The 21,336-nt window shown below is 39.8% G+C and overlaps 1 protein-coding gene across 1 annotated transcript; it reads right to left on the bottom strand.

The window, feature by feature from the left end:
- Positions 1 to 829: 829 nt before the first annotated feature.
- On the bottom strand, positions 830 to 9,481 carry kbtbd4 (kelch repeat and BTB (POZ) domain containing 4). Its single transcript, XM_039754303.1, has 4 exons — positions 9,281 to 9,481; positions 7,413 to 8,016; positions 6,999 to 7,102; positions 830 to 2,129 (listed from the first exon to the last, which is right to left on the bottom strand). The coding sequence occupies exons 2-4, from the start codon at positions 8,014 to 8,016 to the stop codon at positions 1,269 to 1,271; spliced, it is 1,569 nt and encodes a 522-aa protein (XP_039610237.1). The 5' UTR covers positions 9,281 to 9,481; the 3' UTR covers positions 830 to 1,268.
- Positions 9,482 to 21,336: the final 11,855 nt, after the last annotated feature.

Below are 21,336 nucleotides of genomic sequence, written 5' to 3'. Positions count from 1 at the left end.
TCTGTGGCTTTGGCAGTTGTGTGCTACCTCAATGCTGATTATTAATGTTATCCTGTAAGAGGGATTTATGTGGGTATTGAAACCATCCACCCATTAAACAAAGGGCCTACTGAAACCATACACTGATTTTAACACTTCATGTGCTGCTTCTGGTGCATATTTATTTTTAACATAAATGATTATTAATAAATCATTCTCAATTGATCATAAACATTCTTGTCTTCTTTGGGTGTTTCTATATTATGTAAATCAAATGATTGGTTCTGAACTTCTGAATATATACTGTGACCCTTTCTATATCACAATTATGGCAATCTACAGCCAAACTGGACATGAAAGTATGACTCGGCATTACCACTGGACTTAAACAACCCATGATGGTTCCTTTTGTCCACACTAATTTTGAAATCTCAGAAAATGTTTAACTAAATTATAGGATAAAAGTTGAGGGAGTGTGATGCTGATTGGAGTCCTTTTAAATAATTCAGTTCCCGTGTAAATAAAATGCAATGTTTAAAATACCTTACCCACTTTAATTAAGCTGTTCAGGTTTAGACCTATCCAAGATATGGAACAAGATGATCCACTGTGGCAACCCCTAACGGGAGCAGCCAAAAGAAGATTTAGACCTATCCAAATATTCAGGTAATGTAGAAGAACTTAAAACAAAAAAAAAATCTGCATGTAGGGCAGCAGAACTCCAATTATGTTTCAGCAGCAATTGAGGACACTTAAAGGCGCAGTAATCAAGATTAAGCTAAAACAGACTGGCTTTGGTGTATATGAACCAACTCCTCATATTAATTGAAAATCACCTTTCACACTGCAGTATGTGTTACGTGTCAGTTTATTGCTAAAGCAGTATTGTAGTAAAATAGCAAAACCAAATTACATAAAATGACTTTTTAAATTAGTTGTACATTTCTTGATACTATTGTTAATAACACCTTTTAAATGCTGCTTAGTTAATGTGGATTACATAGTGGCTATAAAAACACACACATCTTACAAATACCCAGGCTGGGGTCTTTGGGTTACTCCCACTTGTAGATATGCAACACCACAACAAAACTGCCCATTATGAAAAAGCAGAGCAACAGAAAAAAAAAAGAAAGATATGAAGCAAACATGGCACTTGGCTTCTATAGCATAAATACATCGTCACACTTCCATAACAGCTGGCGTACAACTCAAATGCTTACTGTTCATTGTGCCAATTAACCCAATTGTCCTCAGGTCCACTCCAATGTGGAACTGACTGAGTGTACTCAGGCTAAGACAAACTGCCAGTTCGTCAAAAGGATCTTTATTCCCTTGATCACAGTGACTACTGAAGTGGCAGGGTTGAATTTTAGTGTGTTGGCATCTCCCTTCTTGCACTTGTCTCTGAAAACATAAATGCAGCCATTGCAGCTTGCAACCTTCCAGATGGAAGGTATGCAGCTCCAGGTTTCAGGAAAACGCAGACGTGTGAAGCTGTCCAGCAGGGGATTATAGCAGACCAGAGAGTCACCCTCTGCCACAATGAAGATCAGGTCCTTGTGTGCTGTGGCATGCATACAGCCAGCAAATGGCAGAAGGTATGGCTTGACATGGCACCTCTGAGAAACAGTGTCAAAGCACTGGATCAGTCTAGAGGGTTTGGTAAAGAAGTCCATATCATTCTCTTCTCCACCTAAGAGGTAGATGGTGCCGGCCATATTTACTCCAGCAGCACCTGACACAGCAGTATCCAGTTGGCTAGTTTCTGTCCATATATTTTCATGAACTGTATAGTAGATGACAGCATTGGAGAGAGTGTCCTGTAGTGTCTTTCCTCCAAGAGAATAAATTGCATCATCTCCCAGAACAGACACGAGTGTATGCTGCACCCTGTCTCGTGGCAAAGGGGCACATCGCTCCCAGTCCATGGTCTGCATGTTGCATTTCCACATACGTCGAGGAATGGAACCTCCAACCACATAGAGGTCACCCCCATGTTTACAAGCCGCAGTGATCTGGTGGCATAGGCTGTTCTGCCCACTAACACTGATGGCGTCATCTTCAGCACAGTGTAGAGACACAGCTAAAGAATGTGTGCGGCTCTCATCCCTCCCAATCAGGTAGATGTGCACATTTTCTCCGATCTCCTAATTAAAATAAATAAATAAAATATTTAAAAAACATCAGGCTCCTGTCTGAGTAGAAACATGCATGCAAATTGCACACTGTTACTCAAGTCCCTGAAAGGTCATAACTATTTGACTTAACAAATGTCCATTTGCCTTGGTAGCCCGCCAGGTTGAGACTAGAATTGGTAAAGGCCAGACGTGACTGCTCAGTGGATATTGTGGGCACTGACCCTATGAAAATATCTCTTTGTTAGATTTCAAGTCAGTAAAGAGCTGCAAATCCAAATAGCATTTACTGAAGCTAAACATATTCTACAGGGTGGCCCACGAAAAAGTAGCCCGCCTTCCTGCCAGAGTGGCGCGCCGATTGACTACCCTCATCACGAAAGCTGTGTAGACGTAGTGCAAACGTGTGAGTACGAGCTGAGTGACATGTATTCCATTCCACAAAGAATCATTTTCAGCACTTTCTGTAAAGAATGAGTAAAGATTTTTGCATTTCAAGTTCTTTCTTTCTTTATGGAAGAGTGCCTTTTGTCGCCAGGGAGGCGGGCTACTTTTTCGTGGGCCACCCTGTATAAGACTACACCAAAACAGTTACAGTTGTTCAAAATATACAGTGCCTATAAAAAGTATCTACCCTGCTATTATTAAGGTCACTTTCATGGATCTGTTTGGGTCTTTTTCTGTTGATCACTATCAAAAAAGCCAAATTAAATCCACAGTGATTCAATGTTGCTCAATAAAGAAAAATGTGAAAAAAGGTGGGGGAAACATGAATATTTAGGCACCGTACCCCTGTGCTAAATAATGGGGTCTGATGAGGTAAAATCTTTAAAATAAACCACAGTTTGGGCATAGAATGACCAGTTGCTTGGAAACAGCAGCTTCTCAGACTTATGACATATAACATTCTCAACCTGCTTAATCTATTTCAGGTTTGCAGAGTAATAGAGCCACACTTGGCTGCATCAAACACTCATGCATCTATCTACCCAAGCTCACACAGGGCCAGTTTAAAAATGTTGCTTAACCTAACATGCATGTCTTTGGGGAAGTGATAGAAAAGCCTACACTAACACGTTAAAGAACATGCAGGCTCCACATAAACAAAAGTCCAGGGGCCTCATTTATAAAGCTTGCGTATGCACAAAAAGAGGCTCGAAATACGCTTACACAAATTCAAAAACAAATGTTGGGATTTATAAAAGAAAACTTGATGAGGAAGTATGCATATATTTACGGCAAGTCTGACTAGTGCGTAAGCAACATTTTGGACAAACCAATGACCAAGCAGGGAAATGCAGCCAAACCAGCTAAATGACGACTCACATGTATATAATTCACATTGGTGAACCTTTATTATAACGTGCATTCAAGTGACAAACATATTACACCTAAAAACGCCGACTATTATGCACAGACTGCATTTCAGTTCCCTTATAAGAGCACCATTACTACGTATTTTCACTGACAAACATTTTTAGTTTTTTGTCAGCTTATATTGGCTATCTGTTGTCACTTCTCAAGGAAGTGGCCGAAAGGTCAGGAATATCTCAACTATGCTTCAGTCCATCATGCCTGCTGTGCTGGATGCCATTATCTGGCCGGTGAGGTACTTCATCCAGTCTTATATAAGTGTAGGTGTACACACATAAAAACAGAATATGCAGTTTTATCCAGTAATCCTAACATATTTGAAGCAATTTACTGCACTCATATTGAGAGAGCAAAGCTGCTTTTAATAACATTAAGCAGTTACTTTCTATTAATGCACAAGTCATTTAAAATGTGACTGGCAAACATTGTGTCTCAGTCAACCGGGTCAAATCATGATTCATTTATTTTTGAGGCAAAGATGCACTGGCAATTGACTTACTGATGGTGCTGTACGTTTTATCTGGCTTGTTGGTAAGGTAACTCACTAAACCCTCACGGTTTCATAATGCTGTACCATTCATTGTAACAGCACTCATGTAAACAAATGCGCCAGGTGACAGTGGCTACCGGCTCAGCAATGTTGCCTTACGCCTTTCCTAGACCCCCAGATTGCAGAGAAGAGGCTCTATATTACCATTCATGATCTTGCACTCTTAGTTTCAGGGCACAGCCAAATATCTTTGAATGCAGATGGTGGGATCTTGACGCATCAGGCGGGAAAGGCTGCACTAACAGCCAATAAACGTCCACAACATTGTGATTATACATGTATGAAGTTGATTAGCATCCACCATACATGGGTATTTCAGGTCACCCTTGGGGGCATATTCATATACACATATTTACAAGGTAATTGGGATTTATAAATAGTAAATTGCAAAGAAATGTGTGTATTCCAGGTTTTATAAATTTGATTTTTTTTTAATGTATGCATTTTCCTGTTTTTTTTGGTGTGCTCTTATTTTCATGCTTGTATCTGCACAAAGTTTTATAAATGAGGCCCCAGATGCTGGATTCCATCCCAGTACACTGGCTCAATGAGGCATCACCATGGTGCAATACATACCATAACATAGGTCATTTTGATATGGAGATGACCGCAGTTACTCTGCTTTCAAGTACAAAAGAACTGAGTAAATATAAGAAGAAAGAATAAAAGCATAAACATTATGAACTGGACAACAGCCAGCCGCACCATCTATTTAGCATGTGCCAAGCAACTTTTTATTTGGGCCCAGAGTACTGTCCCTGAAGTAGATGTTTAACCTAAAGAAAGAGCTGGGTAACAGAGGGCTAACTTTTGATGTTTTTTCTTATAATCCCTACCTTCTTAGAACAAAGCTTTTGGCTTATACATTTTTACCAAACAAGGCAATACAATGTCTGCCAAGAAACTACAATGTCATACTTTAAATCCACTTCACCATCCAAGCTACTGAACCAAAATGGAAAAAAAAAAAGACACAGGCATACCGTGTATGGAAAGTTGTCAGGGGAAATACAACTATCATTAAATGTTGCTGCTGTTGTGGAGTGCTGTTGTTCCTTTTAATGCTAAAGCTGTAGTACAGAATATACAGGAAACCAGAAAGCAATACAGATAATACCTCTTTATTAGTGATTGGTACCTAGCCCCTCAGCCATCTTAAGAGGTGAGGGAAATACAAAGTCTAAGACAGGAACAGACATTACTGGTATAAGATTTAATCAGATATAGGCTATGGCAGTGTTTTATAATGAAAAACAGTTTTGTTGTGTATTGTAGTCACTGTGCTGTAAGCAGGGACGTGCAGTCAGGGGAGGCAGGTGTCATCATGAAAAGTAAAAAAACTAATAATGGTAACACCAAATAAATGTGTCCACTGATCCGTGCTATACAATTTTTTTTTCTGGATGATTCCAGTAATTCTGATCAATTTTTATAGTAAAAATCACTAAATTTGCACATTTCCTGTTCAAATACATGGGAGAAACGTGAGGTGCAACAGCAACAAGCCTTACCTCACCTCGGGCTGCGCTAGGCCTCACACACTGGGTTAATGTATGCAATTGGCGCGTGCCTGTTGCTGTCTCTCTGTATGTCGACAATATAATGTTTGCAGACATGTTTATTATATACCCGGACTACCTACCACCTACTAATTTCTGTAATGAATGTATTTGTTGTTGTTGTGGAGCATGCACTGGTACAGTGTGTTGTCGCACCCACTACACAATGAAACAAGTCAGGATCCCGGTTTGCAACCCCCCAGGCAGACACGCAGTCCAGTCCCACCCTCCCAGACCCTCTATCTGCCGCAGCCAGGTGTTATGTGGGTGACCCCTTGGCCTGGTCCAGCCACTCGGGTCCCCAACAATGAGGATCTTATGAGTCAGATCATCCTTGGGGAATCGTGCCACATGGCCGTAGTGCCGTAACTGACGCTCCTTCACAATGCAGATAATATGCCTCATTCAGGACTCCATAAGCAACCGCTCATTCGACACAAAGTCAAACCATCGGTACCCAAGGATTTTCCAGAGAGACACAGTACCAAAGGAATGTATGTGACATATTTAATCTTGCTTATCAGACTTAAAACCGCCGTGAAAAGGCACAAGGTGAGGCAGCCAGTACTGTACTGCACCGAAGGGGGCAGATGTGAGCCCAACAGGTGCTTGTTTGTGCTGTTCTTCTTGGCGATAATCTCCATTGAGTCGGAGACGCATTTAAAACTAAAGGAAAATCAGGAGGACTTTTACAAGAAAGTGACAGAGATTTTCGCAGAGAAGGATAGGCGCATGGACTTCATTTACAAATAAAGGTAAGACAATAAACGGTTTTCAATTCTATAAAAAACGGATCAGACTAAGAAAAAAACAATCCAATATTTAAAAACTTAATTTTGACCTTAAATAAAATTTTCTTTTGTTTTTCTTATTATCCTTTTGTTGAGCAGTCAAGTATTAAAATTGATTAAAGCATCTGAATTAAAAGTTTTTAAAAACAACTAAATATTTCAAATAAGGTCAAAATTGAAATCTGATTTTTTATACACTACTCTATACTTTCATTTGTACTGAATGAGTATGAATTGTGGAATTGCAACGGCAAATTTAGAACACATGGAGGGTGCAGAGCAAATGCGCTCTCTCCACTCTCTCTCTTGCCGCTATAAATGTAACATTCTTTCTTATCCAAATATGTAGCTTACCTATGTGTGTGTGTGTAAAGAATGCTGATGAGATATGAAACATAACCAGTAGTAAATGTGCATGCTGCCAGTTGAATAGTGAACAAGATACTCTTGTGGGTTCATATATTTGTAAATCTCACTCTGAAGGAGTCAGCACCTCACCACCCGTGAACCTCACTGCACGTCACTGGCTGTATGCATTCCATTACTCTTTGCCTTTGTATTCTGACCAGTATTGCTTTGTAAAAACTGGCTTCCCATGCTACTTTACCTTAAGACTGTTGAGGAGCATCTCAGAGAAGTCCTGCCTATCACTGCTATGATTCACCCAGACTTCTATAGCAGATGTGGGATTTTGAGAACTTGGAACGCCATCTGCAGATGTAAATGAGACCACCATCAGCAGCAAAGCCAAGTATAACACTTTATCTTCTCTTTCCTGAAGGAACTGAATACTGAGAAAGCTGCTTGGCAACAGATGTTGCAAATATAGACTGCATTCCCCCAGCAGTTTGTATCAAGTTATGTGAACAATGACAAACCTGGGATGAAATAACAAAAAGGATCAGGTCTCATAATACCACCCTTACCAAAAATGAGGCTGCTTGAAAAAATTAACTAGGTTGTTGGCAGCCACCATACATCATTGCATGCTGCTCTGATTCTACACTATGAGAGGCCAAACCTTTGATGATATCTGTTAAGAGTCGTAGTGGTAAGGAAAGAAACTCCTCGGTCTGCTGGAGCTGCATCAGATGCATTTTAGCACAATGTTTGGCTGCAGTGTACAGCTCCTGATCACTGTGCTGGTCAGCCAGCCACATGACTTGTAGGCAACTCTTCACTTCTACAGTGCGTGCCAAAAAACGAGAACACTCTTCAAATAGGGCAGTCAGCTGGTACATGTCAGCCATCTCATAAATGTCTAGCAGTTCCTCCACTCGCAGTTTGATGGTTCCATGGTAGATGTAGTCCACAAGCAGCTGGAACACTGAGGAGCTAACATCCTTCAGCTCAATGCTGCGATTGTTTGCTTCTTTTAGGTTGCTGGTGAACATTGACCGAAAAAAACAGCTCTGTGCAGACAAAACAAGTCGATGCAACCGGAATTCTTTTCCATCAACTAAAACAATAACATCTGCAAAAAGCCCATCTTCCAGACACAAGTCCATAATGCTTTTCACCACGCGACCAGAGTGAGAACGATCTGTGAAGGTGTAGCCAAGAAAATAATTCTCATCAGCTGAGCCTCCAACATTCAACACACCAGCATCATCATTTGACTCCATCTACAAAAAAAAAAAAAAAAAGAGTAATGGTTTGAGAGCAGTTTACTTACAGAATTTCACTCTTCACCAAAGTTCTCAGTGGTGGCTCAAAAACACAAGACTTTACTCACATAGAGTGCATGGTTGTTTTATTTTTGCTGCACATCATGAAAGTTGATGATACATAAAGTACTCCCTTACTGACCTATCTCGTAAAGAAATCTACATCATTGCTAAAGTATTTAGACCATTAACTGTGTTAATGAAGCAGACCAATTTTTTTTAAAAAGCTTTGGGATCTGCAAATGGAGCAAGGACTAATTTAGATAAGGAGTCGAGATCCACTTAGTTTTTGTAGTTGGGTTACAATTTACATTTTTCATAGCCTTGGTTGAATTGAACTAGACTACCCATCATTTTTCTTCTTCCTCTTCATTTTTATGCACTTTTATGTGGGGTCAATGTGCCTGATCAATCTTCTCCATATATCTCAGCCCTGCACCTCCTTCCTTAGTCTCATCCTTTTCCTCTCAAACTTTTTTTTTACTTTATCTATCCACCTCCGCTTTGAGCTTCCCTGCCCTCTATTTAGCTGTACCTACATTTCCAATCACTCTTTTAACCACATATTCATTGTCTCTCCTCATTAAATGTCCCCACCACTTCAGCCTACATTCCTAAATCCCTCTCCCACTTTCATTGTACTTCTGATTGTGTCAGTTCTTATTCTGTAAATCCACACATCCATCTTAACATTCTCATTTCTGACACATCCAACTTCTCCTGCACTTTTTTACTGCTTCCTGGCCGCTTCCACCTTTTTGGTGCCCCACAACACAATGTCATCAGCATAAAACACTGACTACACTGCTCCTTCAACTCCACTAGACAAAGCAGACATCAAGATAGCTGCTCTTTATTGGCCTGGCAGACAAGCGCACCACAGGCCCTGCGACAGTCCTCTTGTATTAATATATTATCTCCATTTCCCTTTACTGTGCAGTGATTTGTGTACAAGTCCATGCCACAATCCAAAGACATGCAAGTTAGGTGAATTAGCCATGATAAAATGGCCCTGATTCGTCTGCGATAGACTAGCGCCCTGTCCAGGTATTGTTCCAGCCTTGCGCGCTATGCTTGCTGGGATACGCTCCAGCAACCCTGCGGTGGATACGTGGGTTATGAAAATGGATGGATGGATGGATGGACATGCCACTCACAAAGATTGTACCAGCAGGCCTGCTATTCCTCACGTGTAAACTGTTCCGCATTTCGCAAATGTTACCTTGTTTATTTTCGTGCAATCTCTGCCTCGTCTCTCTACGTTCACTTTAAATATGGTATGCACAGATCTTTTCTTATAATCGAGGTGGATGCACCTTGAATAGAATACCAAAAACAGCAACACCGATGGCACGGCGGAACAGATAATGAACGTACAACTTCGGCTTAAAAATCCACCGCTAGTGTTACAAAATCAAATGGTCCGACGAGAAAACGAAGTCTACCGACTTGTGGGCCGGACGCATATTTGTGCACCTAGTGTTTTTTGGGTAAGAATGGAGGTTGCGTATGTATTACATATATTTTGTAGCTAATCGCTTATACAAGAATGTAGTGCATGTATTGTAGAGAACATCGAATAACAACGAGTGAGACACACACTAAATAACGCTTCAGCTTGTTGCCTGGAGACTAATAAACAACAAAGACAAACTCTTAGGCGCCTATAGAGACTGGTCCCCTTAACTTCCCGTTGTTATGGGCCACGGGAAACGGTCCAAAAAAGAAAACATTTCCAAACTGTGCAGCTACTTTCAAGCTGTCCTCGAGCTTGAACACTTTTGGGATTACCATAAAAACAACTGCTTTCACTTTCCATCAAGGTCTCTAGCATCACTATGACCAAGGCAAAGCAACAATTAGCCGCAAGTTTTGCATGAAGTTCGTATTTTTTAATTTCCGCTGAAGGTATACATCGACCCCTGTTTTAGATTCTTACCCCACCTGGACAAATGACGTGCGTCTTTTCTTAGAAACTGCTTTTCCGTCCAGTATATACAGAAGGTCTGGCGATCCAAGCCGTTTAGTAACTGCAATCAAACATTTTTTTGTCCGTCAAGTACTGTACTGCCTGCCGGCTACCATTGTTCGAACGTAGAGAAACTTGTTTGTAGGATTTTTTGAATTTGTAGAAGTGTGTAAGTTACCCAGTGAAAGACCGTAGCACAACACGAGCGTAGCCTGGGCAGGCTGCAGCATTTGTGGTGCCCTAGGCGAAACTTTAAATGGCAACCCATTACTAGCCAATCTTAATACACTTTGATGGATTTCTTATGTCATAGAATGTAGGATTATTGTACTTTTATCATTTTATATATTATTGCCTACACACTGTGCTATCCATCTAAGGCAGATTGAAATCTAAGTAATCAATGTAGACCTCTGCATTAACTTTTGTGGTGCACCGTGCAATGCATATACTGTATTTCTGTTGTATGCCATTTGGAATGGGATACATAAAAGTAGTGTTAAGGTTTGGGATGCACCATCTGTTGGAATGACAGAGACATAGCATCCAGATGGACATATCAACATTCTTTTATTAAGGTGGTTATAATATTTATTTATAAGCTGGTATCTTAAATTGTTTATTAAACCGAATTACTGTATAGAGTCACATTCATATATGCTTTTAATGTGCACTATAGGTATATAGTTATTTTAATGAATTTCACAATTCTTAGTAAGTGATGCAGTTTGCTTCAGATGTTAGCCAAATGGATGTACATTTGATTTAGCTGTTCAGCTCTGTTTATAATTTATTTACAAAATGTGTAAACAGGTGTATAATTTATAAATATAACAGCATTACATAATAAGTAGGTTCATCGGTTGACAGAAGTTTCCTTTTACAAACACATTACCAGTTTTAAAAAGTAAATAATGTTTTTTTAAAGTTCTTTATAATTATAAAAATACATCCATCTATTTTCTAAACTCACTTTTTTTCCAGAGTAGGGTCAATGGGAAGCTGGAATCTATCCCAGCAAGCATTAGGCAAAAGGAAGGAATAAGCCATGGACATGATGCTAACCCATCTCATAGTAACCACACTCAAATTCCCATACATTGAGGGCCATTTTAGCATTGACAAGCCACCTAACCTGAATGTTTTTGGACCGTAGGAGGAAACCGGAATACCTGACCCATGTGGATTTGGGGAACACATGCAAACTGTACACAGGGGGCACCCATTCATTCAAATTTTTATTGATTTCATCCTTGTGAATTTAGGAACAATTTCTTTCAATTCCATTTTTTGGGCTAGTTCGTTTTCAATTGACACTTTCCTTATATATTGTAATGCCAACTCCAAGTTCCAGAATGGATCCTTTGGTCTTTACCTGGCTTTTTGAGGTTGCTCTCTAGCCTTAAAAGGACTGCCCGCCAATGCTGCACTAGATGGAATTCCAACTCATATTATTGGTGACTCTTCATTGGCTAATGCAACTGGTCAGTGCCATTACAAAGTATAAACCACTTGAATGTGTATATATATATATATATATATATATATATATATATATATATATATATATATATATATATATATATATAGCCTACACAAAGGTATGTTAGGATTTTTCACTAATTTCACAAATTATTCATATTAGTATTTATTAGCAACTAATATATAATTATTAAGCAGGCATAATATTGTAACTGCACTGACAAGTTGCTTCAGCTAGGGATGAGATGAGTTACCCATAGTATGAGCTGTAATTCCATCATGTAAATGAGTCGCTTCAGAGCCCTGCTGCAGTTGCACCAATAAAAATGGCAATTTTGCAAAACCACAAACAAAATTCCATGTAGTGTATCAACCTAGCAGCCATGACTAAAATAGGCATGTTAAGAGCAGAGAGTCCATCTCAACACTGGCACTACATTGGTGTCAGAAGCAGGATGAGGATAAAACCTACCATCCAATGTAGCAAAGCAGTGAGTTTTTGGAGAATCTTGAAGCTAAGATTTGGGATCTGGAGTACAGTTTATAGTATCAGTAAAAGGGGAAAATAGCTGAGAGATGGCTACCTCCATAGTAAGCTACCGCCATATAAAAAGTGTCTGCTAAGTGAAAAAATGTAAATGTAGAAAAAAATGGGCAAATGTACAGGCCACACAGATAAGTACTATAGAGTGAGCAGCATTGTGGAGTGAGGTGTTAACCTGCTTTTCCAGTTCAGGCTCACAGAGAGTCTAGAACTAACTGTATACTCGTACAAGTAGCCATAACTACTCATTCAGAACCGGTTTTAAATGACAAAGCAGCCTAACATGCATGCTTGTGGGTATATGGGGAAAAATGTTTAAAGTCCCAACAACCAATAAACAGCCCAGGATTTGAACTCTAGTCTCTTAGGAATGGAAAGCAGCAGTACTAACCATGTCACCACTTTTCTGCTGATTTTTTTGATTGCCTTTTAAATCTAAAATTACAAGTCTGTTATACTGTTAGAAATATATATATTGTCTTTTGTTTTCAGTTTATGGTATACATGATTGCATTCGCATTTCAAGAGGCTTCTCACCCAAAACCATTTCCAGATTTCATCCATCCCTCTACCTGTGAGCCAGTATTATCCAATTCAGTGTCACGTGAGCTTTTCCTGATAGCGAAGGTAAATCTAATCCAGGAAAAAGTGTGTTGATCACACTGCACACACACTGACAAGGTAAGAATATGGAAGCTCCACACCAGCATTTGACTTCAGTTGCCTGAAGCTCTAAAACACTTGATCTTCTGACACCCGCCTTGTTGATGTTGTGTTACCCAGCTAAATGACTCTTAATAAGTGTTCTTGTAATCCCACCTTATTTCTCTAGCATTTTAGAGGCAATGTCTCTGTTCTCTTTAACCAAAAAGACAGGACACGTGAATCTGCTGCACAGTTTTTTAATTTAATTTTCTTTTTCTTTTTAATGCCAATCCTGGTTCTGATCAGCATATAAAACGTACTTATGTAAAAATGTAATTAATGTACAAACGTAAAGTAACCTAATTTACAGATGTGCAAGGAGTCATTACTCCAGCCCAAAGGAGCAATGGAGGGCTGATCATTTAGATAGATAGATAGATAGATAGGTACTTTATTAAGGGGAAATTCACACACTCCAGCAGCAGTATACTGATAAAAAAATATTAAATTAAAGAGTTATAAAAATGCAGGCATAACAGACAATAACTTTGTATAATGTTAACGTTTACCCCCCAGGTGGAATTGAAGAGCCGCATAGTGTGGGGGAGGAACAATCTCCTCAGTCTGTCAGTGGAGCAGGACAGTGGACAGCAGTCTGTCGCTGAAGCTGCTCCTCTGTTTGGAGATGATACTATTCAGTGGATCTAGTGGATTCTCCATTATTGACAGGAGCCTACTCAGTGCCCGTCACTCTGCCATGGATGTCAAACTGTCCAGCTCCATGCCTACAATAGAGCCTGCCCTTCTCACCAGTTTGTCCAGGTGTGAGGCGTCCTTCTTTATGCACACCACCATGTAGTAGAGGGCACTCACCACAACCGTCTGATAGAACATCTGCAGCATCTTATTCCAGATGTTGAAGGACGCCAGTCTTCTAAGGAAGTATAGTTAGCTCTGTCCTCTCTTGCACAGAGCATCTGTATTGGCAGTCCAGTCCAATTTATCATCCAGCTGCACTCCCAGTTATTTATAGGTCTGTACCCTCTGCACACAGTTGCCTCTGATTATCACGGGGTCCAGGAGGGTCCTGGATCTCCTAAAATCCACCACCAGCTCCTTGGTTTTGCTGGTGTTCAGGTGTAAGGGGTTTGAGTCGCACCATTTAACAAAGTCCTTGATTAGGTTCCTATACTCCTCCTCCTCCTGCCCACTCCTGATGCAGCCCACGATAGCAGTGTCATCAGCGAACTTTTGCATGTGGCAAGACTCCGAGTTGTATTGGAAGTCCGATGTATATAGGCTGAACAGGACCGGAGAAAGCACAGTCCCCTGTGGCGCTCCTGTGTTGCTGACCACAATGTCAGACCTGCAGTTCCCAAGACGGACTTACTGAGGTCTGTCTGTAAGATAGCCCACGATCCATACCACCAGGTGTGAGTCTATTCCCATCTCTGTCTGCTTGTCCCTAAGGAGCAGAGGTTGGATGGTGTTGAAGGCACTAGAGAAGTCCAGAAACATAATTCTTACAACACCACTGCCTCTGTCCAAGTGGGAGAGGGGTCGGTGTAGCATATACATGATGGCATCCTTCGCTCCCACCTTCTCTTGGTATGCGAACTGCAGAGGGTCGAGGGCATGGCGGACCTGTGGCCTCAGGTGGTAAAGCAGCAGCCGCTCCATGGTCTTCATCAGATTTACTAAACTGGCTAGTTTTAAATAATGTAAATAAACAATTTCACTGATTATAAACTAAGCAAAAATGACTTCTGAGATACAGTATCTTGAAAACAGGTTTCACTTTGGTTGTCACAGTAATCCTTCCCCATTTAAAATCAGTCGCTTAGGTCACAGAACTTTGTTCTTCCCAGTCTTCACTTGAAGAGTTGGATGTTTTTTTTTTATTTGAGGGAATACAGAATGCATGCTGAGTAAAATTTGTGCAATGGAGTCCAAGAAAATGAGTTTCCGTGACATAACATTGCCAAAACCCCTCAGTCCAAGTCAATGTTACTGGACATTGCAGCCTACTCCCTCAGAACTTGACGCAAGGAGGGAAATGGCTCTGGACAGGAAACTAGTCATTTGCAGGACCCACACATACATAAACACAGCCACATTGGGTCATTCTGGAGTGCAGGTGAATATACACGGACGCCCCACATGGACAATGATTGGGTCTAGTTTTCAAACCCTGGGCACTGGATTTATGAGGTGGCATTACTACTCAATGCTCCACCCTGAAAGATTTTGTTTCCTTCATGAAATCAATCTGACATTTTCTTTTGCTTGGAAAAGCAGACAGTTCTAATACGCTGGGAAGGTCAGACTATACATCCCTACCTTTAGTATAAATGTTTTCCTCTTTCTGGAAAATTGTTAGGTTTTCCCAGGCCAGCTGAGACATATTATTTCCCCAGCCTATTCTGGGTCTGCTCTTGGGTCTTTTTATAAAAGTCTGTGCTAGTTATAGCTTCCACACCAGATGCCTATATGACATCTTCATGAGATGTCCAGACCTCTTCATTTGGCTACTCTCCACTTAGAGGAGGAACATCTCTACTTTAAGGTCTTCTTGAAGTGTCAACCCACTTGCTCTGTCACAAAAAATGCATTCCAGCAACCCTGGAAAGGACCTTCTTATGGCTGGTTGAGCTTGCAATTTAAATCTTTGTATTACTATCCAAAGCTAGTTACTACAGGTGTGGATCACAACATAGAAAAGCCAATAATCGAAATGTGTTTTCTAAGCATTTAACTTCCACTTCACCTTCACTATCCATAGTAATGTGTCAATTATTTGATTGACTATTTGTACATACAGTATACACTAGTATTCAAAATTTGTAATCATCCAGGAATGTTCTTGTTTTTGATAAAAATTGATACATTTTCTTAAATCAAGGCACAGCTAAATTGATTTAACATATTTCCAAGACATTACTAATGTTGCAAATGGCTATTACAGCTTGAAATTACTGATTTATAACTTATTTTACACTTATAAATGCAAACCTACATTGTCATTGTCCTAACAGACTCTCTTAGATCCTCCTTAATTAATCATGTTTAACTGCTAATTGGTTATTAGAGAAACCTTTCTAATTGTGTTAGTACAACTGAAATCTGTTATTCTGTTCAGTTAAGCAAATGAATTGTCTTTCCATGGGTTACAAGGTATGGGTATTTCTAGAGTTCAATTCTGGGTTGAAAAATGGACAAAATGAAAACAGCTTTCTCAAGAATCATGTTAGTCTAGTGTTGTTTTGTGAAATTAAAGGTATGACATGCGACAGATTGGAAAGAAATGGAAGATTTCATGCAAAGGTGTCCATTACTGTCTTGAGAGAAGACGGCAAACTGGATATAACTAGGATAGAAAAAGAAACAGAAGGCCCAGATGTAAAACCAAGCAAGAGTTTAAGTACATAGTGAGTACAGGTCCTCCGTTTGCTGCTTCTGCCAAATAGTTCACACCATATACCAGTTTCACCTGCAACAGTGAAAAGAAAAGGTAATAATGGGCATAAGAACACAATAATTGGATGGAGAATTTCCAGGCAAACCCAAGGTTTTGCCCATTTTAACATTTTTTTTTACTTATATTTGCCTGTTTCAGATATTGCTTTTTCTTTGAAACTCTGGCTTTAAAGCCAGAATCTGGAGTTTTCACTGTTGCAGATGATCCTGATATTTGGTGTGTACTATTTAATAGAAAGTTTTGACCTGTATGGCATCTGTTTCTCCAATACGACTCTGTCAAAATAACATTCGCTGGCAACAAATAAGATAATATCCCAGTGAATGGATGTTGAATAGCAATGTTCACACACCATGAGAGGCACTACATGACATAGTTACAGCTTCTGTTCATGGTTTAAATGTCTGTTAGATACATAATGTATTGCTTAGTGTCTTGAACAGCGAAATGAAGGACTTGTAATAAAACGTTCTGATGTCTTTTGTGTTTTCCATGAAAGCAGTAGATCCATACTATACAACAGATAACACCAGTCGTTTATGCCTGACACATCATTACAGTACTTTAAAATGAGAGGAAAGCTAAAGAATGAATGGCTTTGCAAGGAAGAGCTGAATGTGCTAAAAATTATTGGACCTATTAAATGGGTAAAATCATATCATACTATTAAGGAGAAAACTGTTTATATAGTATATGTTGGTACTCGAGAGTAAATGCTTCAAGTTACCCACCAGAGTGAATGTCATCTGACACAGGTCCACAAACACTATCTCTTAGTTTTTTTCAGATGAAGATAAATGTGCCCTCCAGGCTGAGCACATTAAACAATCCAATTGGTAGTCATAGTTTTTTTTTAATTTATTGTATGAAACTGCCCAAGTGCAGTACATTTTACATAAGACAGTAATAAAGATTTATATGTACTTTCTTTGACCACAAATGAAGGATAGGATACTAGAATAAGAAGTCTTGAACATACTTAGATAGATTAATGTAACTCTCAGCAGTGTCGAGTGCAGAGAACACTAAGTGACTGTGACTAAAGTAGAGATAACAAGACAACATAAGACAAGACAAGACATAAAAACAACCACAGCAGACATGGGAGTGGGGATGTGTTGCAAAAATTAAAAAAAAGAAAATATGTTGAGCTATGGCTGTCCTAGTCTTCTTGTTTAGCTGGTCATTTGTTTTTGAGTATCATCCGGAAGGTTTTTTTTTTTGTCAATGCATTCTGCCAGCCTCCAAGATGCTCTCTTATTTTGTTTTCAGTGTACCCAGCTGACCATTAGGCCAGGTAACAACCTCTTTACCTTTATATTGTTTGTGCAACCAGTCATTCCACAACCTAGGCTGCAGCTGTCCTGTTTCAGTTCTGCATGCACTGTCAACCTTCTCTCAGTCTAGTCAGCAAGTTCCCTATTTATGTAATTTCTAATTTGAAAAATAATAGCAGTATGTAACAGCTGCCTTATCTTTTCTATCTATCTATCATTCAAAAGTTATCAACACTCCGAAAAGTTGGATGGGGTAAATATGCACAATATATACATGGAAGCGAAAGTCTGTGATACGGTTTGCATATTTTTGTAGCTAGTAATCCACAAAGGAAGAAAATGAATCACGTATCTTAAAATAGTTGTTTTATTCCTAAGCTTTGAAAACCCACCAGGTATCATCGTCAGTGGCTCTTAATTAAAAACACCACTAACAAAATTTGGTAATGAACCCAGTTTAGGCAGGCTAAAAAAAAAAAAGAACACCTAAATAATAAAAATGACTTTATGACTAACAGCCTTTGAACCTCACCTTATTGCTCAACCCCCACCCCCTCATTTGCTATATATTGCCTTTGACACCAGCATGTCTAATCTTTTTCCTCTGATAATGACACCCGGTAGGGTGTTGAATGTTTAGGAATAAAAAACTATTTTAAAATACTTGATTCATTTTCTCCCTTCGTGTATTACTAGCCATATATATATATATATATATATATATATATATATATATATATATATATATATATATATATATATATATATATATATATATATAAAACATAGTGGTGTGAAAAACTATTTGCCCCTTCCTGATTTCTTATTCTTTTGCATGTTTGTCACACAAAATGTTTCTGATCATCAAACACATTTAACCATTAGTCAAATATAACACAAGCAAACACAAAATGCAGTTTTTAAATGATGGTTTTTATTATTTAGGGAGAAAAAAAAATCCAAACCTACATGGCCCTGTGTGAAAAAGTAATTGCCCCCTGAACCTAATAACAGGTTGGGCCAACCTTAGCAGCAAAAACTGCAATCAAGCGTTTGCGATAACTTGCAATGAGTCTTTTACAGTGCTCTGGAGGAATTTTGGCCCACTCATCTTTGCAGAATTGTTGTAATTCAGCTTTATTTGAGGGTTTTCTAGCATGAACCGCCTTTTTAAGGTCATGCCATAGCATCTCAATTGGATTCAGGTCAGGACTTTGACTAGGCCACTCCAAAGTCTTCATTTTGTTTTTCTTCAGCCATTCAGAGGTGGATTTGCTGTTGTGTTTTGGGTCATTGTCCTGTTGCAGCACCCAAGATCGCTTCAGCTTGAGTTGACGAACAGATGGCCGGACATTCTCCTTTAGGATTTTTGGTAGACAGTAGAATTCATGGTTCCATCTATCACAGCAAGCCTTCCAGGTCCTGAAGCAGCAAAACAACCCCAGACCATCACACTACCACCACCATATTTTACTGTTGGTATGATGTTCTTTTCTGAAATGCTGTGTTCCTTTTACGCCAGATATAACGGGACATTTGCCTTCCAAAAGTTCAACTTTTGTCTCATCAGTCCACAAGGTATTTTCCCAAAAGTCTTGGCAATCATTGAGATGTTTCTTAGCAAAATTGAGACGAGCCCTAATGTTCTTTTGCTTAACAGTGGTTTGCGTCTTGGAAATCTGCCATGCAGGTCATTTTGCCCAGTCTCTTTCTTATGGTGGAGTCGTGAACACTGAACTTAATTGAGGCAAGTGAGGCCTGCAGTTCTTTAGACGTTGTCCTGGGGTCTTTTGTGACCTCTCGGATGAGTCGTCTCTGCGCTCTTGGGGTAATTTTGGTTGGCCGGCCACTCCTGGGAAGGTTCACCACTATTCCATGTTTTTGCCATTTGTGGATAATGGCTCTCACTGTGGTTCGCTGGAGTCCCAAAGCTTTAGAAATGGCTTTATAACCTTTACCAGACTGATAGATCTCAATTACTTCTGTTCTCATTTGTTCCTGAATTTCTTTGGATCTTGGCATGATGTCTAGCTTTTGAGGTGCTTTTGGTCTACTTCTCTGTGTCAGGCAGCTCCTATTTAAGTGATTTCTTGATTGAAACAGGTGTGGCAGTAATCAGGCCTGGGGTGGCTACGGAAATTGAACTCAGGTGTGATACACCACAGTTAGGTTATTTTTAACAAGGGGCAATTACTTTTTCACACAGGGCCAAGTAGGTTTGGATTTTTTCTCCCTAAATAATAAAACCATCATTTAAAACTGCATTTTGTGTTTACTTGTGTTATATTTGACTAATGGTTAAATGTGTTTGATGATCAGAAACATTTTGTGTGACAAACATGCAAAAGAATAAGAAATCTGGAAGGGGCAAATAGTTTTCACACCACTGTATATATATATATATATATATATATATATATATATATATATATATATATATATATACAGTGCATCCGGAAAGTATTCACAGCGCATCACTTATTCAACATTTTTTTATGTTACAGCCTTATTCCAAAATGGATTAAATTTATTTTTTCCTCATAATTCTACACACAACACCACATAATGACAATGTGAAAAAAGTTTACTTGAGATTTTTGCAAATTTATTAAAAATAAAAAAATTCAGAAAGCACATGTACGTAAGTATTCACAGCCTTTGTCATGAAGCTCAAAATTGAGCTCAGGTGCATCCTGTTTCCCCTGATCATCCTTGAGATTTTTCTGCAGCTTAATTGGAGTCCACCTGTGGTAAATTCAGTTGATTGGACATGATTTGGAAAGGCACACACCTGTCTATATAAGGTCCCACAGTTGACAGTTCATGTCAGAGTACAAACCAAGCATGAAGTCAAAGGAATTGTCTGTAGAGCTCCGAGACAGGATTGTCTCGAGGCACAAATCTGGGGAAGGTTACAGAAAAATTTCTGCTGCTTTGAAGGTCCCAATGAGCACAGTGGCCTCCATCATCTGTAAGTGGAAGAAGTTCGAAACCACCAGGACTCTTCCTAGAGCTGGCCGGCCATCTAAACTGAGCTAGGGGAGATGGGCCTTAGTCAGAGAGGTGTCCAAGAACCTGATGGTCACTCCAGAGGTCCTCTGTGGAGAGAGGTGAACCTTCCAGAAGGATAACCATCTTGGCAGCAATCCACCAATCAGGCCTGTATGGTAGAGTGGCCAGACGGAAGCCACTCCTTAGTAAAAGGCACATGGCACCCCGCCTGGAGTTTGCCAAAAGGCATCTGAAGGACTCTCAGACCATGAGAAACAAAATTCTCTGGTCTGATGAGACAAAGATGAAACTCTTTGGTGTGAATGCCAGGCATCACGTTTAGAGGAAATCAGGCACCGCTCATCACCAGGCCAATACCATCCCTACAGTGAAGCATGGTGGTGGCAGCATTATGCTGTGGGGATGTTTTTCAGTGGCAGGAACTGGGAGACTAGTCAGGATAAAGGGAAAGATGACTGCAGCAATGTACAGAGACATCCTGGATGAAAACCTGCTCCAGAGCGCTCTTGACCTCAGACTGGGGCGAGGGTTCATCTTTCAGCAGGACAACGACTCTAAGCACACAGCCAAGATATCAAAGGAGTGGCTTCAGGACAACTCTGTGAATGTCCTTGAGTGGCCCTGCCAGAGCCCAGACTTAAATCCGATTGAACATCTCTGGAGAGATCTTAAAATGGCTGTGCACCGACGCTTCCCAGCCAACCTGATGGAGCTTGAGAGGTGCTGCAAAGAGGAATGGGTGAAACTGGCCAAGGATAGGTGTGCCAAGCTTGTGGCATCATATTCAAAAAGACTTGAGGCTGTAATTGCTTCCAAAGGTGCATCGACAAAGTATCGAGCAAAAGCTGTGAATACTTACGTACATGTGATT

The sequence above is a fragment of the Polypterus senegalus genome, chromosome 1 (genome assembly GCF_016835505.1).
Source record: "Polypterus senegalus isolate Bchr_013 chromosome 1, ASM1683550v1, whole genome shotgun sequence".
In the NCBI taxonomy this organism is placed as follows: Eukaryota; Metazoa; Chordata; class Cladistia; order Polypteriformes; family Polypteridae; genus Polypterus; species Polypterus senegalus.
The sequence above is the reverse complement of the archived record's forward strand: the minus strand, read 5'-3'. Positions and strand labels throughout refer to the sequence as shown.

What these genes read in the sequence shown, in the direction of transcription:
- kbtbd4 (XM_039754303.1), bottom strand. Translation starts at nt 8,016, where the DNA reads ATGGAGTCAAATGATGATGCTGGTGTGTTGAATGTTGGAGGCTCAGCT. An exon ending in CTTAACAGATATCATCAAAG is followed by an intron (nt 7,103 to 7,412) that starts GTTTGGCCTCTC and finishes TTACATCTGCAG; the next exon opens with ATGGCGTTCCAAGTTCTCAA. An exon ending in TGCTCCTCAACAGTCTTAAG is followed by an intron (nt 2,130 to 6,998) that starts GTAAAGTAGCAT and finishes TATTTTAATTAG; the next exon opens with GAGATCGGAGAAAATGTGCA.